Raw genomic sequence first — 27,247 nt, forward strand, 5'->3', positions numbered from 1 at the left:
AGTTTTTGCTGCCATGAAAAAAATAAAATTTTTCCTCTGGTCAAAATTAATCTAAAACAATCCGTCTTTATTAGGGATAATACCTTAAAATTATCTTATCTTAAATTTTTTTTTAATTTTTATTTAAAATTTTTTTTAAATTATAGCCTTTTAGTGACAGAACATATGCATGGGTAATTTTTCAACATAGTCCCTTGCAATCACTTCTGTTCCAACTTTTCCCTTCCTTCCCTCCACCCCCTCCCCTAGATGGCATGCAGTCTCATACATGTTAAAGTATATCTTAAATACATGTGTATATATTTGTACAGTTCTCTTGTACAAGAAAAATCGGATTCAGAAAGGTAAAAATAACCTGGGAAGAAAAACAAAAATGCAAGCAGTCCACATTCATTTTCCAGTGTTCTTTCTCTGGATATAGCTGGTTCTGTTCATCATTGATCAATTGGAACTGAATTGGATCTTCATTGCTGAAGATATCCACTTCTATCAGAATTGATCATCATATAGTATTGATGTTGAAGTGTATAATGATCTTCTGGTTCTGCTCACTTCACTTAGCACCAGTTCATGTAAGTTTCTCCAAGCCTTTCTGTATTCATCCTGCTGATCATTTCTTTTCTTTTTTTTTTTTTTTTTATAATAATTATAACTTTTTATTGACAGAACCCATGCCTGGATAATTTTTTACAACATTATCCTTTGCACTCACTTCTGTTCCGATTTTTCCCCTCCCTCCTTCCACACCCTCCCCCAGATGGCAAGCAGTCCTATACATGTTAAATAGATTACAATAGATACAATATATGTGTGCAGAACCGAACAGTTCTCTTATTGCACAGGAAGAATTGGATTCAGAAGGTAAAAATAACCCAGGAAGAAAAACAAAAATGCAAACAGTTCACATTCGTTTCCCAGTGTTCTTTCTTTAGGTGTAGCTGCTTTTGTCCATCATTGATCAATTGAAACTGTGTTAGATCTTCTCATTGTCAAAGAAATCCACTTCCATCAGCATACATCCTCATACAGTATCATTGTTGAAGTATATAATGATCTCTTGGTTCTGCTCATTTCACTTAGCATCAATTCATGTAAATCTCTCCAAGCCTCTCTGTATTCATCCTGCTGGTCATTTCTTACAGAACAATAATATTCCATAACATTCATATACCACAATTTACCTAGGTATCCATTCAATTTCCAGTTTCTAGCCACTACAAAAAGAGCTGCCACAAACATCTTTGCACAAAAAGGTCCTTTTCCCTACTTTAGTATCTCTTTAGGATATAAGCCCAGTAGTAGCACTGCTGGATCAAAGGGTATGCAGTTTGATAGCTTTTTGAGCAAAGGTCCAGATTGTTCTCCAGAATAGATGTATCCGTTCACAGTTCCACCAACAATGTATCAGTGTCCCAGTTTTCCAGCATCCCCTCCAACATTTGTCATTATCTTTTCCTGTCATCTTAGCCAATCTGACAGGTGTGTAGTGGTATCTCAGAGTTGTCTTAATTTGCATTTCTGTGATCAATAGTGATTTGAAACATCCTTTCATGTGAGTAGAAATAGTTTCAATTTCATCATCTGAAAATTGTCTGTTTATATCCTTTGACCATTTATCAATTGGAGAATGGCTTCATTTCTTATAAATTAGAATCATTTCTCTATATATTTTGGAAATAAGGCCTTTATCAGAACCTTTAACTGTAAAAATCTTTTCCCAATTTTTTGCTTCCCTTCTATCTTGTTTGCATTAGTTTTGTTTGTACAAAAACTTTTTAATTTGATATAATCAAAATTTTCTATTTTGTGATCATTAATGATCCCTAGTTCTTCTTTGATCAGAAATTTCTTCCTCCTCCACAAGTCTGAGAGGTAAACTATCCCTTGTTGTTCTAATTTATTTATAATCTCGTTCTTTATGCCCAAGTTATGAACCCATTTTGATCATCTCTTGGTGTATGGACAGTAATTATCTTAAGAAAACTATTGGCAGTTAGGTATCTGAGGCTCTAGGCCTGGAATCTGGGAGACTTGAATTCGGATTTGACCTCACATACTTAACTGGAAATGTGACCATGAACACTTAATCTCTTACTCTCTAACTGCTTCAGTTTTCTCAACTTTATGTAAAATGGAGATAACACTACTAAAGTTGTGAGGATCAAATGAGATAACATGTAAAGCATTTAGTACAATGCCTGAAATATCATAGATACTTAATAAATGCTTCTTCTCTTAAAGATCACATTTTGATATTTTTCCTTTATGTATCTTAAGCTAATTGTATTATCTATCTTAAAAGTATTTTAATTATAATAAAAACTGATTTTGAAAGTAGCACAACTGCCTTTATGCTTTATCTGATACTATTTTCCTTGAATTTTTATGTGAATTAAGTTGTGATATTGTAGACACAGCTTATTGTTTGATGTAACATAATTGCTAAATATCATAATTATAAATTTTTACTAATTTTAAATGAAATTCTTTATAATACGCAGCTATTTCTACAACCTTGAAAGCAGTTATTGATCCATCATCTGTAGACCAAGTGTTTTTCAAGGAGTGCTTTATTGTTGATTGTACTTCTATCCCCCTTGTGACCATCCACATATATTTGCAAGATAGCTGGCTAGGGCTTTGGAGCTAGAATCTGTATATGAAATAGATGGAAGCTAATTGGGTCACATGAGGATCACACTTATGATCTTAGCCTCATTACCATGTTTTTATTATAAAGAGAGCTAAAAATATGTATGAAGACAGCTATACTTATTTTATTTGGTCACTGTTATATCACCTTAAAACTTTTTTTTAGTTCATTGCATTTTGTGAGTAACTTTTTTACTTTCAATAGTATTTTATTTTTCCAATTACATATAAAGATAGTTTTCAACATTTATTTTTATTAGATTTTGAGTTCCATATATTTTTCTTCCTCCCTTCCTAAGATAGCAAGCAATCTGATATAGGTTATTTATATAGTTATTTTAAACATTTCCATATTAGTAATGTTGTGAAAGAAAAATCAGAACAAAGGGGAAAAAACATAAGAAAAAGCAAACAAAAAAAAGTAAAAATAGTATGCTTCAATCTGCATTCAATCCATAGTTATCTTTCTAGATGCAGATGGCATTTTCCATCCAAAGTCTATTGGAATTGTCTTGGATCAATGCATTTTTGAGAAGAGCTAAGTTGTCATAGTTGATCATCACCTTGTTGTTATTGTATACAATGTTCTGGTTCTGCTCACTTTGGTCAGTATCAGTTCATGTAAATCTCTGCAAGTTTTTCTGAAATCATGGTGGCTAATTTTCAGTGTTAGTAAACAAGTATGTATATAGAGCCTGACACTAAATTATCAACTGGAGAAATTATTCTGATAACATAGTTTGACAAGAAATAGTTTTATCTTTTTTTGAAAATGGGAATGGAATCTATAGACTATAATGTAATCTTGATTTAAATTTCTTTTTGAAAGTATAATTAAAGGCAAAATAGCATCTAGAATGAAAAGTAATGGTCATAAAGATCATAGCTTCATCAAGAACAAGTCGTGCTGAATTCAATTCCTTCTTTGACAGTAAATAAGGATAAAAACCTAACTAGATTTTAGCCAAGTGTTTCATAGATTCTTTCATACTATTTTTGTGGAAGATAGAGAGATATGAAATGGAGCAGAAGTGTCAAATTTGATCCTTACAGCAAAATTTTAGAAGTATTTGACAAAAAAAAAACAAAAAAACTCACAAACAAACAACCACCCCAAACAAAAAACCCATAATATTAATTTGTTTCTAAGTCAATATGTGTTCTTCAGGTATCCTGATCCTGTTTGAATTTGAGCTAGACCTTATTAGAATAGGGGGATTTTGAGCTGGTTGAATAGTCAGACTCAGAATAATTATTTAATGATTTGATTTTATCTTGGAGGGAGGGCCTTACTTGGGTGCTTAGGGAGGCTGTATATGGGTTCAAAAAAATTAATAAGGATAAAGTGGGGAAATGTGACTCTAGATAAAGATCTGAAATTTTTTAATGGATTGTAGGCTCATTATGAGTCATAGTCTGATCTGGGAGCCAAAAAAGGTATTACAACTTTAGGCTATGTTAAGAGAGGAATAGTGTTCAAGATTAGGGAGAAAATAGTTCAAATGTAATTTGATGATGAAATTCTATGTTTAGTTTTGGGTCATCACATTTCAGGAGTGACACTGAATCTGGAGGATACGAAGGCGTTGTTGACATTATTCTTTATGAAGATTGGTTGATGGCACTGAGAATATTGGGGGGAATTAATCCATATTTGAAGAGCCCTTTTTTAAGAGAAGAATTGAACCCAGGAAGCAATACTGGGAGCTGTGGGTAGAAATTGCAGGTGTAAATTAAAACTAGAGGTAAGGAAACACTTAACAATGAGAGTTCTCTGGAAACATTGTGTTCTGTGGTAGGTTAGAACTGTTCCTTGTCTAGGTTTGTTTTGAATTATGGACTCTGTTCTGAGATTCTGTGAATTGTATTTTTTTTTCCTTTGCTTATATGTCACTGTCCTAGAAGGAACTGCTTTTCTCTGTTTACTGTATTGCATGTGTATACATGCATGTATTTATGGCAAAATTAAGTAAACATTTATTTGGACCCTTTTGTGTTGGGAGAGATCCATAATGTAAATAAAGTCTTCAAGGAGCTTGTCCACTTGGTGACTATAATGATATGCCCACATAACTGTACTATAGGGCTTTGGGGACATATATCAAATGCTCTTTGAAGTTTAAGAGGGGAACATTGTTATTAGCTGGGGGATACAAAGAGTGTTTTCTTCGAAACCTGTAGAAGAGAGCATAGCTTGGGCTAGGTTGTAACTATAGATGATAACTGGAAGCTTGTTATTATATATTTTTATCCAGAAAGCTAATTCAAGTACTTTTTTTGTTGTTATTGTCATTGGCGAAACATTTAAATCATGTATCACAGTATATACGTTTATAGTTGATAAATGAGAAATCTATTTTGGCCATTTCTATGTACATAAAGGAATACTAGGCCATGGTTCCCACAGGTATCATGTTAGAATAGTTTTTTTTACCTGTGCATGTATCAGAAAGAAAATTAAGCTCAGTATACACTTTGTTAAAAAATTTTTTCAGTTTTGTGCTATTCAACAATTCCAGTCAACAAGCATTTTTAAAATTGTCTACTCATGTGCAAAGCAATGCACTAGTTGCTGTAAATACAAAGACAAAATGAAAAAACAGCCCCTACATCAAGGAAGTTTATATTCTATTAACAAATGAATTAATAAAGATAATTTGAGAAGGAGAGAGTACTAATAACGAGGGGAGATTAGGAAACACTGCCTTTTAAAGGTGGCACCAGAATTGAACCTTGAAATAAGATAAGGATACCAAGTGGCAGAGGTAAGAGGAAATAAAATCTGAGCATTTGGAATAGTTTGTGCAAAAGCAGGGAGATGGGAGAGAGAACAGAGTAATGTGAAATAAGCCTGTTTATAGAGAGATTGGAGCCAAATAGTGAAGGGCTTTAAATGTCAAATTTAGGCATTTGTGTTTTCTCTTAGAGACAATAGGGAGACATTGTAGATTTTTGAGCAAGGCAATGATATGATCTGTTCTGTACCTTAACATGTTTCTTTTTCAGTGATGTGAAAGCCTGGAATCAGTGAGTCCAGTTGGGAGGTGAAATATGGTATGAGAAGGAAAAGGACTATATACTCTTTAGTTGCTTAGTCCTGGGGTATTCTTAGCTAAAATACTGGAGTTTGCCAGTATTTTCCTTCCCCCTTGGGAAGCTGCCCAAGGAAGTGGATCTGCCCAAGGTGATACAGCTACACGGGTGTTTGAGGTCAGATTTAAACTTCCTGATCCCAGGGCCCAGCACTCTTATTGAGCAAGCCATCATCATAAAGACTGTGCTTTAAGAACATTAGCATTCTGTTTACATGTAATTGATACATACTAATTACTATAATATTTTCATCAGAGGTTTTCACCTTAATTTACTTAATCCTCCCAAGAATATGTAATTAATCCTTTTCTTACAGAAAAAGATATAGACTGCAGGGGTTTAGTTAGGTATCACAGTAAATTAATGGTGGAATCTAAGTCAATAAACTTTTATCCACTATACTTATTAAAAAAGAAAAGAAAAGAAAAGAAAAGAAAAACCATAAACTTGTTATGTAAGTTTGTTTTTTTAAAGCACATGTAAAATTTAGTAAGATAGTTATCAGTGGTTCCCTTTTTTTTTTTTTTTTTTTTTTTTTTTTCTGGACTACATTTTCTTTTGTGTATTTTTTGGTGGGAGAAAAACTTATTACCACACACTAATTGCAGCCCTTCCTTTAAAAGTTGGGGAAATATTTTTCATTGTTAAGTTTTCCAGGGTTGTGACTGGTCACTGCATTCATTGATAACAATTAAATCTTTTAAGATTATTTCCTCATACATTATTGTCATTATGTAAATTGTTCAAGTTCCAACCAATTTTTTTTTTCCTCATCTGGAATGAAATGCCAGATAAAAAAGGAGCATTTTCTTTTAAGTAGAACAGAAAAAGATTGTACATGAAATGGTGAGGCTGTTAACATACACCTTGCTTTCCCATCTAAGTTTATAATTAAATTGGGCATCTAATTTTAAAATATAGTCTGCTTTTTAAAAATTTTCTAATGTGTATTTTTTTAAATGCTTTAATGACTTTGTTTAAAATTAAAGCTTTTTATTTTCAAAATATATACATGGATATTTTTCAATATTCACCCCTACAAAGCCCTGTGTTTTAATTTTTTCCCTTTCTTCTCCCTACCCTCTCCCCCAGTCTGCAAGTGAGCTAATATATGTTAAACACGTGCAATTCCTCTATACATATTTCCGTAAATATTATGCTGCACAAGAAAAATCAGACCACAAAGGAAAAAAAAATGAGAGAGAAAACAATGTAAGCAAACAACAACAAAAAGAGTGAAAATACTAAGTTATGGTCCATATTCAGTTCCCACTGACCTCTCTCTGGATGCAAGATGGCTTTCTTCATCATAAGATCATTGGAACTGGTCTGAATCTGTGACTCTCTTGTCAACCTTATCTGCCAGTTCTCCTTTCTGTTTTATTATCTTTTCCCATTGAAAAAATTGCACAGTTAAACATACCATAGTTTCACATTGGTCTTGTCTGAAAAGGTATGCCTTGTTCTGTACCTTGAGCCCATCTACCTCGCTTCCAGGAGATATGCATAGTATGGTTCACTGTATGGTTGGCTTTTGCATTGAATATAGTTTTTAAATCTCTGAAAGTTATCTTTCTTTACAATGTTGTTATCATCATATAACTTATTCTCCACTTCCTCTGCAGGAATTTGTTTCCCATGCAAATTTCTCTAAATCCTTCATTTTTGTCATTTCTTACAGCTTAGTAATATTGTATTATAATCATATGCCACAGCATCATCAGCCATGTTATGTTCCATTTGATGGCTATCCAATTTTTTCCAGTTTTCTGCTACAACAAAAAGTGTTGTGGTAAATATTTTTGTGCATACAGATCTTTTTACTCTGTCTTTGATCTCTTTGTGTTATACATATAGTCAATGGTATTACAGAGTGAAAAGGTATGAGCAATTTAGTTGACTTGGGGGAGGATGGGACATAGTTCTTGTTTTACAGAATAGTTAGACTAATTTATTCTTTTCATGAGCAGTGAAGTACTGTGCCAATCTTTCCAAGCTCCTCTAACATTTACCATTTTCAACACTTATAATGATGGACTTTTAGTTAGAAAAACTGAGTTTAAGTCCTGCCTCAGAGCTGTGTGGCTCTGAAAAACATTTAGCCTCAGTCTGCCTTACTTTTCTCAACTATAGAATGGGGATAATAATATTATTTACTTAAGTAGGTTGTTGTAAGGATCAAAAAAGAAGGTGCTAAGCTACATTAGTAGAAGTTTCTCCATAGTACTTCTGTGAAAACATAGATCCAGTCCCTATTCTAAAACTTTTCCTATTATATTTTTCAGTATCAAATCATCATAATTCTGTGCACTTTGAATAAGTGTTCTCTCTTTAGATAAGTCACTTTCTTCCTTTACTGTCTCTTCTTTTACTTCTTAAACCAATCAAACTTCCCTTGACTCTCTCTATTTGACTGCAAAGTTTCTCAGAAGAGACTCATAGCAGGTTTGACATTTTGTATCTTTAATCCCCCAGAATATCTAATGTGGTTTTGTGGGCACACAGTTCTCATTTAAGTGATTGTTAAATGATCAATGGAAGATTTAAATATTGGCTTTTATTGATAGTTAACTTTCATTACTTAGTTAATGTGTTATGTTGTTTTTTTTTTTTATTCTCCCTTATAAATAACTACATGGATATACTATTTCCACGTAAGTTTGGTAAAAGTAATTCAAAATCCAAAAATTAAAATTAAAAGATGTTTTTTAGTTTAGAATTATGTTAAGGCACTTGAAGGTAGTTGAAAAATACTTGTAAATTTTAAACTCTTTGGTGCTTAATTTTTCATGAGGAAGTTTTTTTATTTTTATTTTTTTGTGGGAGGAACATAATTGCTTTCATTATGCTGAATTATGACAATCCTGGAATAGTTTGGTTGACCTACTTATGTGGTCCCATATCTTCATAGTATTAAATAAAAACTTTTTTTTGACTTTGTACAGGGAATTAATGTCTGATTTAGCAAATAATAAATTGTCTTTATAGATTACTGAAGGTGATAATTCACAGTTGAGTTAGAATTTGGCAACGGCTTTAAATAAAGATGGATTTATTACTCAAGATGACCACACTAACCATTTTAGAAATTCAGTGCAAGTAATACCTGACTATTCCTAAGTGATGCAACAATCAAATATTTTTAAATGTTATTTAAAAATATAACTTATAATCTTAAGTATTAAAGATATGGCCCCAAATGCCAAAGGTATCTAGATATTTATCCTCTGCTAAATCTACAGTAGACAGTTGGAGAATGTATTTAATTGTATCCATTTAAGTAAAAGAAATATTAAGATAAATGGATGAATGAAAATAGCATTTATGAGGTGCTTACCATGTGCAAAGCATTTTGGATATAAATAAAAAGCAAGGCAGTCCCCTGTTCTTAAGGAGCTCCCATTCTGATGGGGGAGATAGCACATATGAAAGTTTCAGCTAAAAAAGTCCCATGGTGCTTAATGGCACAGTGGCAAAAGAGATGCTAATGATTTTTTTTTTAATGTAATTTCTTCTGATAAAATGTCAGTTTCTGGAGTTGAATCAGACCAAGGACTTTGGCAAGAATTTCCTTTGTGGATTTTCATTGTGTGACTGGAATTATCTCCAGAAGCACTTGCCAGGTTGCATCTCCACAGGGGTTGCTTCCCAGGATAAGAACTGAGCTGGCAGCAATTCTATTCCAATTGGTCTTGGGTTCATAGTCAGGGGGGGGGTCTACTCCAGCTTCTAAAGAAGGATGATAGTAATGGTAGTGACCTGCATGGTACATGCTGCCTTTTAGGCTTCTCAGGGTACCTTGCTATTTTACCTGTGCTAAATTGCCTGATTTATATTCAGCAGTTAATTGACAGTTGGTGAAGGTGGTTGTCCCCTTCTTCACAGGATTTGCTCGCCTTGATAATGTCTGTGAAGACTAGAGTGGAAGTAGGACTGGTGGTCTTTACTGGGTAGGTAGGGGAGTTACTGCCAATCACAGTAATGATAATGATAACTAAATTTATATAGTACTTATTATGGATTAGTCACTATGCTAGTTTGTTATTATTATCTTATTCGATCTTCACAACAGTCCTGGGAGGTACAGTTTACAAATGAGAAAACTGAATAGAGCTGAAGTGACTTGCCCAAGGGTCACACGGCCAGTAAATGTTTGAGACTAGATTTAACTCGGGCCTTTGTTACTCCAGGTCTGGCACTCTTTCAACATTGTCCCATTAAAATAATTCTCTCCTTCTTTGCTTTCACTTGGCAATTGATCAACATTTATTACTGATGGTGAGGTAAGTTGGTCCCCTTTCCACACTGATTTCTCTCCTTAATGTCTGTGTGGACCAAACTAGGAGCAGGTTTAGTGTTTTGGAGGACAAAGTTATTCCCAAGCTCTCAAGTTCAGGGTTTAAAGGGAGATGTAGTCAGGATGGTTGTGATTTGACTTGCCTGGCACGTGCTGCTTTAAGAATCTCAACTGGAGACTTATTAGTAAGGTAAGGAAAGTAGTACAAGTTAGATGTATGCCTGGAATTGATCCCTCCTCATCCCCATGGAATCCCTAACTCTAGGCATAGTGTTGTTTAAGACCTTGTTTAAGGTCTTTTCAAAATACATGCAAAAAAAAGTTTTCAACATTTACCCTTGCAAAACCTTGTATGGTCCAAATGTTTTTCCCTCCTTCCTCCCACCCTTCTCCCTTAGTTAGCAAGTAATCTAATGCAGGTTAAACATGCAGTTCTTCTACATATATTTCCACATTTATTATGTTACACAAGAAAGATCAGATTAAAAGAGGAAAACAATGAGAAAAAAAAAGCAAGCAAACAACAAAAAAGGAGAAAAGATTATGCTGTGATCCACTTTCAGTCCCCATAGTCCTTTTTCTGGGTACAAATGTCTTTCTCCATCACAAGACGATTGGAATTGGCCTGAATCACCTTATTGTTGGAAAAAAACAAGTCCATTACAGTTGGTCATCACATAATCTTGTTGCTGTACATGATGTTTTCTTGTCTCTACTCATTTCAGTTAGCATCAGTTCTCTCCAAGCCTTTCTGAAATCATCCTGTTGATCATCTCTTATAGAACAGTAAATATTCTGTTACATTCATGTACCATAACTTATTCAGCCATTCTTCAACTGATGGGCATCCATTCATTTTCCAGTTCCTTGCCACTACACAAAGTTGGTTGCTACAAAGATTTTAGCACATATGGGTCCTTTTTCCTTTTTTTATGCTCTCTTTGGATACAAGCTCAGTAGAGACATTGCTACATCAAAGGATATGCACAGTTTGATAGCCCTTTAGGCATAGTTCCAGATTGCTCTCCAGAATGGTTGGATAACTTCACATCTCCACTAAGAATACATTGGTGTCTCAATATGCCACATCCCCTTCAGTATTTATCAATGTCTTTTCCTGTCATCTTAGCCAATCTGAGAGGTGTGAAGTGGTATCTCAGAGTTATCTTAATTTGCATTTCTCTAATCAGTAGTGATTTAGAGCATTTTTCATATGACTAATAAATGGTTTTAACTTGTCTGAAAATTATCTGTTTATATCCTTTGCCATTTATCATTTGGAGAATGGCTAGCTACAACTATTATAAGGTGTATTTGTGCTGTTTTCTTTTCTATTTCCCTCCCTCCCTCTTTCTCTCCTTCCTTTCCTTTCTTCCTTCCATCTAAAATAAGGTTTAGTGGTATTTTGGTTTTTATCAGTCATTTCCAGATATATCTCTCTCCATCCCCTCCAAATATTGAACTTTCTGTTTGTTAAAAAGAAAAATATTTATGTAACCAACAAAAGGAATGACCACATTTAACGGTACTCTTTCTCTTTAAAGAGAAGAGTAATTTAATTTTTTATTGATGCCTTTATATCATCAACATTTTTCCGAATATCCCATATGATAAATATTTTTAAAGAAAAGGAAATAGAAGAGAAAAACCAAAATTGGTCAATACTTTTATTTTTTTAAATCATAAAATACAGTCCATGCCTGTGTACTTCTCAAAAGTGATACAGGAGTGATACCAGCGAAAAAGTGATATGGGAGTGCCTTCTCATCTCTCTTAAGCCTTATTTGTTCTTAGTAATTTTGCAGCATTCACTTTTGATTGTGGCTTTTTCTGTTTATATAGTGTGTGTTATTTTCCTTGCTCTATATTAACTCTTAGAAATCTTTTTATTCTCCATAGTTAGAATATATCATTTCTTACAGAATAATTAATAGCATATTGCATTCAAGTATCACAATTTGTTTAGCTATTCCCTAATCAAGAGCATATACTTTTTTTTCTTATATTTTGCTGTCATAAAAAGTGTTGCCATAAATATTTTGGTACATATGAGAGCTTTTATCAGTGAGAAGAGGTGCACTTTTTTTTATCTGTTATATAGGAAACAAGATTGATTGTTAGTGTCTTAGATTTGGCTTTTAGCATTCATTTCATTTACATAATTGTGTTTTTTGTGAGTGTTGTTTTTAAACTGTTGTATTTATTGTAGGCTACAGTGTATGAACCATCTATGCCTTTGAAATAAGATTAGGATAAGGTTTGGGAATTGTTAATGCTGTAAAATTACCCATGCATATAACTTGTAAATAAAAAGCTATTAAAATTAAAAAAAAATAAGATTGGGATGAAAATACAATTGTTTTAAATTGATCAGTATTATCAAATAATCAGATATTGTAATAATATCTTTTAAAATGCTTCTTAATACTATAATTTCCAGATAGTTCTTAAACAGAAGTAAAAAAAAAAAATTGCCCTTTTCCCCTTCATTATTTCTTCTACTTTCTCAGATGCTGCAGTTAAGTGAGCTCCTTTAGAATAGGGGTTACTTTTCTTTGTTTTTGTATCCCTAGTATCTTGTTGAATAACTGAAATGAGGAAGAAATAGCTTATAATTGTTTTATAATTGTATTTTAACTATTTTTCAAGATAGGAAAAGAACATTTAGAATAAGACATGAATGATATATGGTAAGACTTGATATGTGGTTTTTGAGAGTTAATTTGAGTCTTCACACTTACGAGCTGATATATAAGATCACCTATTCCAACTTTCTTACTGTTAGAGAGTTTATTACTTGTCTGGTATGTTTTGTGGTAAAATTGAGATTGTAACCCAGATCTGAATCATAGCCCTGTGTTCTTTCTACTGCATTACCAACATTACTTGTAAAAATCCATGTAATTGATTTGAATGTTTCTTCTAATGAGGGAAGTTGTAACTCATCAATGTCTGCCTGTCCCATACAAATCTTGTTCATGTCTTCTCCTAAATTCATTTCAGCTCCACTTGATATCCTAAGGGTCTTCACTTTGCTTTGGCATCAAGATACTACTAGAGTATCCAGTCTCTCCACTTATTATCACCACTTGTCATGTAGGGCCAGCCTATATTTTAAAAATGTTTTTGATTTATTTGCCTAACACCCTGTATTCCACTTTTTCAAAGTTCCTTATTTGTTATGTATGGCAGCCTACTTAACACTCACCTTGTGCCTTTCTGTGAACTTGTGTGATGCTCATTTTTGTTTTTTAAGAGATTCCCCCCCCCCCCCATATTAGTTTTTAAAAGAAGACTTTGTTTTGGGAAGAAGTTGAAACTCATTAAACGAACTTACCTGAAATAGACCTCAAAAAATGGTTGAAGATGTTTTCTGGGTTGGGATATAGAAGTTGAATTTATAACTAGTTTCTTCAAAAGTCACAGCATGTGTAAGTCGTAGAGTGTCTTTTCAAAGAGTGCTTGCTAAATAACCCAAGCTCTCATTAGCTTTTTGCGGTAACAATGATTCACTGAAATCCCTGATAACCCTTTATCTTTTTCACATGCTACTCAGTCTGTCAGCAGTAGAAGCAAAGAATTTTTGAGCAGGCACAGATACAGTGAAAAGCAAAAAAAAAAAACAAACAAATCCTGAGCTCTGCAAATGATTTATCCATTCTATACTTGTACAGTTTGAGTCATTCTGGTAGTATAAGAATCTTTGTATAAGAACTTCTGAAGTTGTGTTAAAACTGAGAAAAATGGGGCAAGAAAAGAATTATTGTAGTTTCCCCCTGAAAGAGAGAGAGAGAGAGAGTATGTGTGTTTGTATCGTTGATCTAAAGTAGCTTTTTGTTGAGCAATAAAAGATATATTATGTATAATTTGTTTTGGGACATATTGATGTGTAGACTAGAAAAATTCAATAGTATGATTGTTTCTGTCAAAAATCCTGGGGAGGAGAAAGGGGAGGACAGATTGTTTCTGCTTTGTTCCCTATCCTATTAATTTTTCTGAGTTTTTGCTTCAAGCTTTCTATGTTCTTAAACACAGACTGTATCAAAAAAAAAAAGCTTTATGATGTAATTAGAGAAATAAAAAATTTGGAGATGTTAACTATTTATGAACTTGAACAAGTTATTTAATAGAACAATTAGAAAAGATTTCAATTTACTCATCTCTAACATGACAGTGTTGAATTAGATCTCTAAGATTGCCTAGTCAACAATAAATAAGCACTTAATATGTATTAAGCACTGTGCCAAGCTCTGTGATACAGAGAAGGGGAAAAATAGTCCTGACTCTCAAGGAACTCACATTCTAGTGGGAGAGAGAACATGCAAATAACTATGTAACATAGAAGATATATTTCAATGTAATTGGAAATAATCTCAGAGGGAAGTCTCTCCTTGTGTGGGATGGGGAGGAAAGCAATAATAAAGTATAATGAAATTTTAAAAGGTAGGAAGGAGCCAGGTTGCGAAGAGTTTTATAAAGAATTTTATATTTGATCTTCAAGATAATAGGGAGCCACTAGATTGGAGTAAGAAGTGACATGGTCAATCAGACCTGTATTTTAAGAAAGTCAGTCTGGCAGCTTAGTGGAGAATAAATTGGAATAAAGAGAATTGAGGCATAGAAGCCAATTAAAAGAATGTTGGAATGATCTGACCTTGAGGTGATAATGTATATTTATACAAAGTTAATAGCTGTTTGAATGGAAAGAAAGGTGCATATATAAGAGATGTTATAAAGAGTAGAAATGAACAAGAGTGGTTATCAGGTTGGATATTTGGACTGAGTTAAAGTGAAAAGTTGAGTTCTGCCAAGATTTTGAGTCTGTGATTGGTACCCTAGCCTTTGAGAGGGCAAGGATTGAGAAGCTTTGTTCTGACTTCTGTGTTGGTCATGTTTAGCCTGACATGTGTAGGGGACATCCAGTTCAAGGTATTCAGTAGGCAGTAGTGATGGAAGACGACTAGTGCAGAAGAGAGAACAGAGCTGGCTATATAGATCTAGGAATCTTATAAATGGAGATAAGTAAACCAGTGGGAGCTAATGAAATTGAGCAAGATAGTATAGCAACAAAAGAACACAGGAAAGTGCCTTAGTGGTGGAGGGAATAGTACAGAGTGAGTAAGAAAGCAAGATGGCACAGTGGAGAGAGCTCTGGGTTTGAAATCTGGAAGAATTTGAGTTCAAATTGATTCTCAGGCATTTCCCAGTTGTGCATCTTTGGGCAAGTCACTTAGTCTGCTTTAGTTTCTTCAACTGTAAAATAGGGATAACTATCTACCTCATAGAGTTGTTGTGAGAATCAAGAAAATATTTTTAAATATTAGTACAGTGTCTAGCACACAGTACTTAATAAATGCTTATTCCCTTCCCTCTCTGGATGTGACCTGGATGAAGATCCACCAGAAGAGACAGGAAAAGTGATTAGGTGAGAGCAGAAGAATCAGGAGAAAGTAGTATAAGAAGCTGAAGAATGGTCAAGAATGATAGGATACCAAGAAGAATTTGAAGATTAGAAAGAGAGTGAGGAAGATGGAGCAATCTGCTGGAGAACATGGGAATGGATGGAATTAAAAGTGTAAAATAATAGCTTTGTCTTGGCAAGGAGGCAGTCTCCCCTCATATACCCCCATTTTTTTTGTTTGTTTTGAGATAAGTAAAGGGAGAAATAATCAGAGAAAATATTTTAAGTGAGGAGAAGAGAAGGAAAGAGGGAATTATTGATATTTGGTAAAGTATAAAATGAAGTTCTCAGTTGAGAGAATGGGGACAAGGAATATAATGGGAAGCTTGAGGAGGCAAGAAAGGTATAAAATAGCCATTGTAATTAATGAGATAAATAATATATTCTAACTTTAAAATTCCATGATTATAAATCATGATATAATTCATAGATGGAAGAGACATTCCTTAAAGGAATAGGATGTAAATCATGGAAGAGAAATAAGGGGGACATTCTGGATGATTGGGATACAGTCAGCAAAGGTAGGAATGGACATTTATTATAGTAAGGGTATTAATATTAAAATTAGTATCACTGAAATACACAGTTTTTATTATAGAGTAAAAGAAAGCAAATTTGAATTGAGGGCTTTCAAAACAACCAGATAATGGAATTTGAATTGGATGCATTACTTGGCAATAGATGTCTTTAAAAAAGGGGGGAGGGGTAATTATTTCTTTTTAAAATGAGTTCCAAATTTTTTCCTCCCTCCCAAGCCCACTGAAAAGGCAAGCAATGTATCAATTATAACATGAAATCATTCAAAACATTTCCATATTAGCCATATTTTTTTAAAAGCAAGAAAAATAAAGTGAGAAAATCAAAGAGACTGAGTAAAATTTATAATAATGAGTCATTCCCCAAATGATAAATGGTCAAAAGATATGAACAGCCAGTTTTCAGAAGATGAAATCAAAATTATTTATAGTCATATGAATAAGTATTCTAAATTACTATTTATTGGAAAAAAGTAAATTAATACAGCTCCAAAGGAGCACTTCACCTCTCTCAAATTGGTTAATTTGACAAAAAAGGAAAATGACAAAAGTGGAAGAGAAATAAACAAATTGGTCCAATTTGGTTGGAGAGCAATTTGGAACTGTGCCCAAAGGCTTATTATAAACTTATTCACCTTTTGATCTAGCAATACTATTACTAGAATTATATCCCAAAGAGGTCAGAGAAAAAGGAAAAGATCATATACATACAAAAATATTTATAGCAGCTCTTTTATGTAATGGCAAAGAATTAGAAACCAAGAGAATGCTGATCAAATTTGAAGATGGCTGAACAAATTGTGGTATATGATTGTGATAGAATACTATTGTGCTATAAGAAATAATGAGCAGGATGATTTTTTTTTCCAACTAAAATTTTTTTTTATTAAAGCCTTTTATTTTCAAAACATATACATAGATAATTTCAGCATTCACCTTTGCAAAACAGTGTTCCAAAATTTTTTGCCTCCTTTTCTCCCACCTATTCCCTGAACAGCAAGTAATTCAATATATATTAGACATGTCTAATTTTTCTATATGTTTCCACAATTATCATGTTGCACAAGAAAAATCCCATCAAAAAAAGAAAAAAAAAAGAGAAAACAAAATGCAAACAAGCAACAATAAAAAAAAAAAAGTGAAAAAAGTTGTGATCCACACTCAGTCTCCATAGTCTTCTCTGTGGATACAGATCACAAGTCCATTGGGACTGATCTGAATCACCTCGATGTTGAAAAGAGCCACACCCAGCAGAACTGATCATTTTATAATCCTGCTCTTGTGCCCAATGTTCCCTTTGTTCTCACTTAGCACAGTTCACGTAAGTCTCTCCAAGCTTGTTTGAAATCATCTTGTTGGTCATTTCTTATAGAACAATAATATTCCATAACGTTCATATACCATAATTTATTCAGCCATTCTCCAACTGATGGGTATCCACTCAGCTTCCAATTCCTTGCCACTATAAAAAGGACTGCCACAAACATTTTTGCACACGTTAAAATCCTTTTCCCTTTTTTATGATCTCTTTGGGATATAGACCCAATGCTGGATCAGTAGAGACAATGCTGGATCAAAGGGTAGGCACAGTTTGATAACTCTTTGAGCATGGTTCCCAAATTGCTTTCCAGAATGGTAGATCAGTTCACAACTCCACCAGCAATGTATAAGGGTCCCAGTTTTCCCACATCCCCTCTAGCATTTATCATCTTTTTTCTGTCATCTTAGCCAATCTAAGAAGTGTGGAGTAGTACCTGAGAATTGTCTTAATTTTGAGCAGGATGATTTCAGAAAAACCTGTGAAGGCTTATATGAACGGATGCAAAATGAGCAGAATTAGGAGGACTTAGTATTTGTATTGCACAATACAAATTGTACTGTATTGTACAAAAAGCAACTGTGGAAGACTTAGCTATTCTCAACAATACAATGACTCTAGACAGTTCCAAAGAACTTGTGATGAAAAATGCTGTCCACCTCTAGAGAAGATATTGATAAATTCTGAATGCAGATTGAAGTACTTTATTTTTCTTGTTGTTTTTTTTTTTTGGGGGGGGGGATGGATCTGTGTTTTCTTTATGGAAATATAATATGGTTAATAATGGCTAATACAGAATTATATTTTGCCTGACTTCACATATATAAATAGTATCAAACTGCTTGCCTCTCAAGGAGAGATGAAGGAAATAATTTGCACAACTCAAATTTTTTTTCTTTTTTTTTTTCTCAATAGTATTTTATTTTTCCAAATACGTGTAAAGATACTTTTCAACATTCATTTTTGTAAGACTTTGTGTTCCAGTTTTTCCTCTGCTTCCCAAGACAGCAAGCAGTCTGTTATAGGTTAAACATGTGCAGTCCTTTAAAACATATTTCCATATTTGTCTTGCACAACCTAAAATTTTTTTTCCAAGTATTTTAAAAGGTTTGGGTTTTTGTTTTTTTTTTTTTACATATAATTGAGAAATATTTCATGAAGTAAAGATAAATTAGGGGAAAAAATAGTGAAGGTATAAGTTTCAGGAAAACATGGGACACTTGTTTAAAGTGAAAGTGAAAAAGTGAGAACAGAACCAGGAGAACAATTTATAGGACAAAAATATTGTGAAGGCAAAATTTTTAATTAACACTTAGCAACATGATAAGTATATAATACTGATTCCTGAGAGCTAATGATGCAGTATTCCATCCACCTCCTTACAGAGAAGGAAAAGACTCCTTGCAGAATGTCTTTTTTCTTTTCTTTTCTTTTTTTTTTTTTTGACATGGCTAGTGAAGAAAATTTGTTTTGCTTTACTTTGCCTTATTGTAACAGACGATTTCTCTCTCTTTTTTCTTCCTTCCTCCCTTCCTCCCTCCCTCCCTTCTTTCCTCCTAGGAAGAAGACAAAGTTGATTTTTGATAGAAAAAATTAATTAAAAATAAACTAGAGAGAAAGAATGATATAGGTCTAGTGGTATGTTAAAGCGTGTGATGATTCAAACTCAGAAAGAGGGAACTACTGTGGAATTTATATTCTTTTTAGTTTCAAACTTCAGTTTTGCTTAGTTAATTACAAAATTACCAAAGAAGAAGCTAAAATTGAATATTATTTAAGCTCCTCTGCCTAAATAATAACTTTATTGCCATCTTTGTTAATAACCTAGCCGAATCTAGAAGGTAAGGATCTTTTGGAATTTCTTCCACTTGACTCAGCACTGTTATCTCATTATTCTACCTTATAGACTATTAAAACACATGTCATATTTAGCTAGGGAGAAATTTCTCTTTAGGTTTGTGCTTCATTAATCTGATTGATGTTATTAATTCTTTGCATGAGTTAGAGGGAAGAAAATTGGTTATAGAAGCTGGATAACATTCTTATTCATTCTGAATTAGGGCTTTCAGTTTTGCTTTCTTATTTTTTAAAAGTAAAAAAAAGAAAGGAGATAGCTGAGGGTTGGCTGCCCTTAAGCAGGAAACAAAAGAAATTCAACTAGAAATGTTTATCAGAGTAGAGTTATTTTATTTGTTAAATAGATTGACATTTTCTTTTATGATTATTAAAGCTTTTTATTTACAAAACATATGCATGGGTAATTTTTCAACATTGACCCTTGCAAAGCCTTCTGTTCCAAATTATCCTCTTTTTCCCCTCACCCCTCCTCTAAGTGGCAGGTTGTTCAATACATGTTAAATATGTTAAAATATATATTAAATCCAATATTTGTATACATATTTATAATATGACATTTTCATAAGAATGTTGGGCTTCTGTTTTATGTTATTATGGACAAGTCATTAATTTTTCTGTCTCATCCATAAAATGTTTATCTCACGGGATTGCTGTGAGCATCAAATGAGAAATGTAATATAATTTGCAAACCTTAAAATGCTATACAAATATATGCTGCTATTGTTTTCTATCTAAGGAGAGATGAACTCTTGGTGAAAGAGATACATTTTGCAATGGCCAATCTGAGGATTTGTTTTACTTGACTGTGTATTTGAAACAAGGGGTTTCCTTTTCTAGAAACGAGGGAGAATTTGGGGAGTGTGAGATCAGGATTAACCAATAGAATTACCAGATTTTTTTTTTTTTTAAGTAAATGGGGAATGGTATTGAAACTTTTTTTTTAATGGATAGAAAATAGCAGAAGGAAAGCCAGTAGATCAGACTTTTTTTTTGTTTCATTTTGTATATTGAAATGCTAATATTTGATGCTCAAGTTCAGAATTCTAAAAATTTAAAATTACTTTCCTTTAAAGTATATATCTTGGTCTCATCCTTGGTCTCTTAAATCCATAAGAAAAAATAATTACGTTTACTATATTGTTTACCTAAAGTAGTGAATTATATACCATATATTTCAGGTTCATATCAAAAATAGTTAAGAAAAAGTCTTGAGTTTAGAGGGTTAGAAAATGCAAATTGGACAGAACAATTCCTTCTACAATCTAAGTAACTTTTTATCAGATTAAGATAAGTCCTTGGTGTGGAGTGTGAGGTAGGAAAGGAGTGGGGAATATAGATTTAGTGAAGCTGTTGGAGTTCTTTATATTGCTTGTTGTAGTTTTTTGTATCATGGCCCCTACTCTCGAGGGTTCTTCTTCTGGTTAGTCTGAGAACAAATAAAAGATTGACATAGGTCATGCTAGATAAATTAAACACTTTTACTCTCTTTTCCTCCTGGATTAGAGTACTGGCATTAGATTCATGAAAAAAAAATCCACATACTAAAGTTAATGTTTTACTTAAATAGCAGAGCCCTATAGATGTTTTTTATTCAAAGATTATCTATAGTTAATTTTCTGAAGTTTAAAAAAATTATTGGTTTTTTTAAAATCAACTACTTTTTCCAATTTATCTTTCCCCTAGAGTGACATCTCTTCTAACAGAAAGGAAAAAAGAAAAAATATTGGGCAAAACTAATATTAATTCAGATTAACTAAATCTGATTTTATATGTAGTATTCTATACCCATAGTTTTCTACTTCTTCAAAGAAGAGAGGAAGTTATCACCTATTTTAATTAACTTGATTAGCTAGTTTCTTAAACCCACTGATTAGAATCAATGAATTATACAAATGAGGAGAGGCTGATGGAGGCAGATAATCTGGCCATTGATAGAATGATACCTGACAATAAGTGAGAAGATAGGAAAACTTTTAAAAGAGGTATGGAATTCTTAATCTTAGCAATCAGAGGCCATTTAATAGGATCAATTAGTCTTATGGAATTTAGCAATCCCTTGAAAGGTTGGAAGAAAAGGTATTGGGAAATACTGAGTCAGTTATATGCCAGGCACTTTGCTACGCACTGGGCATACAAAGAAAAGTAAAACAGCTCCTCTTTGCAAGTAGTTTATAGCCTAATGAAAAGAGACATGTAAACAACTCTGTGCAAATTATATACAGGATAAATTAGCAATAATCAACAGAGGGAAGGTAGTAGTAAGGGAATTGTGTTAGAATTCTTACAAGGTGCTAAGTAAGTGGAATTGAGGAATTAAATCTAGTTTAGCACTGATTTAATCCTACAACAAATAATGGTAATATATAGTATTATAATGATTGTAATATAATGATTCATGTATACTCAGTGTACAGCATATAAGCAAGAAGCTCTCAGGGCCAGACACAAAAGCCACCTAGAAGCTCTAGGAGGAGGAGACAGATTCATTCCCTCTTCCACCTTTGTGCTAGCTGGAGGCTGAAGCTGGCAGAGGCAAAGGAGCTCTCGGAACCAAGGAGAGATTTAAGCCTCTAAGAAAACTAACCGGGCCCAAGGAAGGAGACAAGATTTGGAAAGAGACAATAAAGGATTTGGACTTTAACTCCTGGCTGAACTGAACTGAAACGAAGGCTGCTTCCGGAAGCCCCCCAAGAAACCTGCTCCCAGAAAATGTTCTATTTTAGAGAAGAACATTACAGAATTGGAAAGGACTTTCTTTAGAAGGTGGAAGTTTAGCTGAGACTTGATAGAAAGAAACCAGGAGGCAAGAGATGAGAGCATTACAGGTCTGAGAGCTGGTTGCTGAAAATACCTACAGTTTGGAGATGGTGTCATGTGTGAGGAATAGCAGGGAGTCTGGTCTGTGTGTGTATGTGAGAGAGATTTATGAAATGTAAGAAATTTGGAAAGGGGGCAGATGGTTATGAAGGACTGTAAATGCCAGAGGCTGTTATATGTGATCTGGAAGGGATTGAGATACAACTGGAGTTTGAGTAGAGGTGTGGCATGCTTAGACTTGCTCTTTACATTGTGTTGATACCTGAATGGAGGACCGATTTTAATGGAGTGAGGAGAAACCTGCTTCAGGCTAACCAATCAATAAGCTATCAAAATAATCCAGTGACAAGAGCCTGCACCAAGGTGGTAGCAGTGTTAAGAAAGAAAGCAGTGGAATTTTTAGCAATTGGATATAGCAATATAGATTCAAGGGACATGAATGGAGGGAAAGTATGAATTAGGAGAACATTTAAATAAATATTCCGTTCAGATCTTTTTCTGTAGGAAATATAATTTCTTTTGTAATACAACAAAAGATTATGCAGAACTTGAAATACTATTGATTTTTTTCTAGAAACGACTGCAAAAAGAATTATTGGCTTTGCAAAATGACCCTCCTCCAGGAATGACTTTGAATGAAAAGAGTGTTCAGAATTCAATTACACAGTAAGTATTTTATTTTTAAAACACTTATTTGATAACACTATTTTTAGTAGACATGTTAATTGCAAGGCTATTTTTTTTAATAGAAGCATTTTAATATGTTCTTTATGTGTTGACATTAAGTGATCTACATCTTGCATTGAATGTGCCAGTTTGATTAATTATCAAATACAATTATTTTTAAAGAAAGGTACCAATGATATATAATTTTTTGTTATACATAAAAAGTATAATCACCTGTTTACATATCTCAGTAACATTAAGTTAGGAGAAAAAATTTTAAACAAAACTAAACAGAACAAATAGAATTATTTACCAGCATTTCATGAGAATTTCACTTACTGGAATTAATTATACTTGATCAGCAAAATTCTGATAACATGAACCAAGGCAAGACACAAGTTGATGTGTTTCTATAAAACCCAGACATTTGTTACAATGGGATTTTATTTGTCATAGATGACAATGAAGAGAATATAGCAGACACTTAATTGATCCTGGAGTATAACTTCTCAAATAATTAAAATTAAAAGAAGGAATACACTTTAAGTGTATATTTTGAGCAGAGATAAAAATGAACAAATATAATAGAAATATGTGTATGCCCCACAACCATTTCATGGTACCTTATTTGTAAAAAGCAATTTTGTACTTAGATAGCAGTGTTGTGACAGTACTGCACTAGAAGCAGAATGTCTATTCTCAGTTGTTTTGCCTTTACCATTGGGCTAATAACCTGAAGGCTCACATGATGTCTTGAGGTTTGGTTTAATTATAAAATACTAGAATTTTAGAGTTAGAAGGGACATTTCAACATACCTGGTCTTTTTACAGATGAGAAAATTTATTTCTTCCCCTGTGTTAGATTGCTGACGAGTTAGTAGAGTAGGGACTATGATCCAGTTTGTACTCTTTTCCTGGATACCACTTAGTTCACATGCTGTCTTTTTTTTTTTTTTTTTTTTTTAAAGATCTTAAGATTTTTACTTGAGTTTCATTGAGTAACTACAGTTTGTACACTGGGTCTTCTCACAATAGCACACTTCAAGTGGGAAACATTCAAGGTTAAAGAATTTTGTATGTAAGAACATAGTACTCTTGACTTCAAGAAACTATAGGTTAATACTTCCCTAAGCAGATGGTATGATTGTGGAAATGGGTGGATTATAAACTTTTCAAGCTTTGGTTTATGGGAGCCAGAGTAATTGTTTTTAACCACATGTTTATTGAAGTTTTTCTCACATAGAAGTCATAGAACTTTTTTTTTTTAAATTTTAATTTAATTTTATTTAATAATGACTTTGTATTGACAGAATCCATGCCAGGGTAATTTTTTACAACATTATCCCTTGCACTCGCTTATGTTTCGTTTTTTTTCCCCTCCCTCCTCCCTGCTCCGCTACACCCCCCCCCCCCCCCCCCAGCAGTCAGGGAGAATTGGATTCAGAAGGTAAAAATAACTCGGGAAGAAAATCAAAAATGCAAATAGTTCACATTCGTTTCCCAGTGTTCAGAAGTCATAGAACTTAAAGGGAATTAAGAGAAAATATTTATCTAGTCCAATCTCTGCATTTTATAGATTAGGAAACTTAAGGTTATAACTTGCTTGAGGTCATATAGCTAGTTATTTAGAAAACCAAGAATAGAATGAGTCTCCTAGCTTCTAATTCGTTGCTTTTTCTTCCCATGATTCTTTTGCAAAGAAGTCATTGTTTAAAATGCATGTATGTTGATAATTGCTGTGCTCTCAGAAAAAAAGAATATCCTGGTCCTAAATGCCACAGTGCCTTAGTTTGCTTTTAGAAAGAGAACACCTGCACTCATATGCTCTGTGATGTGTAGAATGGTATAGAGCACCTGTGATCTCTTTGCCATTTTTTGTATTCCTCACATTTAAAATTGTAGTGCTAGAAAGAACAGTGATATTATTTATGTAGAGTGTTTTGCAAACCTTAATACACAAAATAATGTATCACTGCTTATTATGATTAGTCTTAGTTTGTTGCCCAAACTGTAGTTTTCTTCTTCCATGACTTTAACAGTAGCATTTATTTAAGGTTTTCAAAATGCTTTACACATACAATTATTTAATCACAATTACCTTATGAGCTAGGCACTATAAAATCCTCTTTTTACAAATGAGGAAACAAAGACACAAAGAAGTGAAGTAACTTGCCCAGGATCATACAGCTAATAAATTCCTGATTCTTGACTCCTCTGTTCAGTGCGCTGAGTTACTTGGCCGCCTAAAAGTACAAAGACATAGGACTACCTTGTTTTTTGAGTAGAACAGTTATAGATATTTTCATGTAAGGGGAAAAAAAAGAGATGATTAACAGGATTTTAATTTTCTTTTCTTTCTTTCTTTCTTTCTTTCTTTTTTTTAATATTCCAGGTGGATTGTAGACATGGAGGGTGCACCAGGTACTTTATATGAAGGGGAAAAATTTCAGCTTCTATTTAAATTTAGTAGTCGATATCCTTTTGACTCTCCTCAGGTAATCATTTTCATTATTATTATTATTACTTAACATTTTAAAATTGTATTCAAATTTTATATAATTTTAACTTCATTTTTATGTGTGTTTTTTCCTATTTGATCTTAGAAGATTGAGTAATGGTAATTTTAGTTCTGACTTTGGCAGTATGGCATAATGGATGAGGCACTGGACTTGGAATCAGGAAGACCTTCGTTCCAATCCTGCATCAGACATTTACTAACTGTGTGACTCTTGGCGACTTATTTATTCAAGTCTGTGCTTTATTTTCCTTATCTGTAAAATCCATTTACTTGGCTTCTGAATTACCCTTCTGCTTTAAAAACATACAGTCTTCTGTCAAGAGAATGGCTTTATTCTTTGTCGGTAATCACAGAACAGCTTATTACCTTTTTTAGTTTATAGGAACTACTAAGGTTATTCTCTTTTCCCTTTCTTCTGTACTCTAAATCTCCACACCCATTGTTGCTTCCTGTATTTTTAGATATAATTTTCTTTTGTAAAGGCTAGGATTAAAAGGAATGACAGTCTGGCTTGAGCCTGTGAAATGAATTCCTTAAAAATGTTAATTTTTTAAATGAGAGGGTAATCCTGATTTTGACTAAATAGAACTATCCTTTATTGGGGAATGTTTTTGCTTCTGCTTTTCATGAAAATGAAAATAACGTAATGTCATTGTGTAGGCTTTTATGTATTATGAGGTCAGGGATACATACATTACATATGCAAATACATAAAAATATGTATGCTTTTGTGTACATATACATATATCTTTTTACCAGTATAATTTAGTGACGTAAACTGATTGAATCAGTCATTGAACATAGTGTTTATGTCCCAAAAACCTAGTCATCATTAAGATTTAATCTAGAAATAGAAAAGATTATCTTTTCTGGAATATTAAAGAATACAAAATGTGGATCAAAAAAGTACCTGTGGGCAGCCAAAATAAATGCCATAGGTCTATGAATTAAAGCTCCTTACATAATCTTAAACTCTTAATAAGTCAGTCTGTTTCACACATAGTTTAGTAATTTGTTTTTCAAAACAAAATAGCAATAGACTGAGTTACAAAAGATGATCTCTCTTTAATGTTCACCAACTTTATGATCATGAGCAAGTTATTTAATCTTTCTCAGCCTCTGGAAACTCTTAATGCTTTTCTTTTATGTTATATGGATTTAGTCTATATCAATAGAGGTCATTTGCACACACTGACAAATCATAGAAACTTGGTATGTTATTGTACTGCATTTTAGGTATAAATGTTAGGTGGGTGTAGTTCATAGCTACAGATGGAGATTCTGGAATTTGTCATGAAGATGGCTTACTTGATAGTCTCAATTGTAATTGTCTAACCAATTTTAGATGTCTAACCAAATTTTAAAATGTCTAACCAAAGGGTACTTTATGTATGTCATAAGAGAAAAAACATACTGCTATATATACATATATATATATATGTATATATATATATATGCAAAATATATCTTCAGGTTAAAAATAAAATAGGATTTAAAAAAAATAGTAGTAGCTATCTTCCAATTTTTTCATCTCCAATAAAGAAATCACTGTTGCTTGTAGTCTTGACTTGTCAGAAGTATTCAGAACATACAGTTAGCTATCATCCCTTTGGATTGTTGGTACCTCTTTTTGTCTTGCTTATAATTCCATCTTATTTCTCATATTTGGGAGGTATAAAGTATTCTTTACTTTTTCAGAAATTTATGTTAAACTGCCTTGGGGAATTCTTGGTACAAAGTCTACAAATTTGTCATCAGATGATGTGACTATAGGCTATGGTTGTATCTAAATACTCCTTGCAGTTTAACTTGACAGAATTGCAAGTACATGTTACATTGAAAATTGCTTGTATAATATTATCATAACTTTTGAAAATTCTTTGTGAAACTTACATGAAGAATAAACCATCTCATCATTATTTCATAGTCTAAATATTACTCCAGTGTTATAAGCTGAATCATTGAGCTGGAATCACTGGAAAGCAGATAGCCATGAAACCTCTTCTTTAAGATCTCTAATTATGGGGAAAAC

At 33.1% G+C, this 27,247-nt stretch overlaps 1 protein-coding gene across 2 annotated transcripts in view; it reads left to right on the forward strand.

The window, feature by feature from the left end:
• Nucleotides 1–27,247, forward strand: part of UBE2W (ubiquitin conjugating enzyme E2 W) — a 157,640-nt gene that overhangs the window by 11,877 nt on the left and 118,516 nt on the right. For both annotated transcript variants that reach the window (XM_051970046.1, XM_051970045.1), the window contains exons 2-3: nucleotides 22,606–22,697; nucleotides 25,090–25,192. In XM_051970046.1, coding sequence (XP_051826006.1) covers nucleotides 22,606–22,697; nucleotides 25,090–25,192 — 195 coding nt within the window. The remainder of the gene's footprint in view (nucleotides 1–22,605; nucleotides 22,698–25,089; nucleotides 25,193–27,247) is intronic.

The sequence above is a fragment of the Antechinus flavipes genome, chromosome 1, assembly GCF_016432865.1.
Source record: "Antechinus flavipes isolate AdamAnt ecotype Samford, QLD, Australia chromosome 1, AdamAnt_v2, whole genome shotgun sequence".
NCBI lineage: Eukaryota > Metazoa > Chordata > Mammalia > Dasyuromorphia > Dasyuridae > Antechinus > Antechinus flavipes.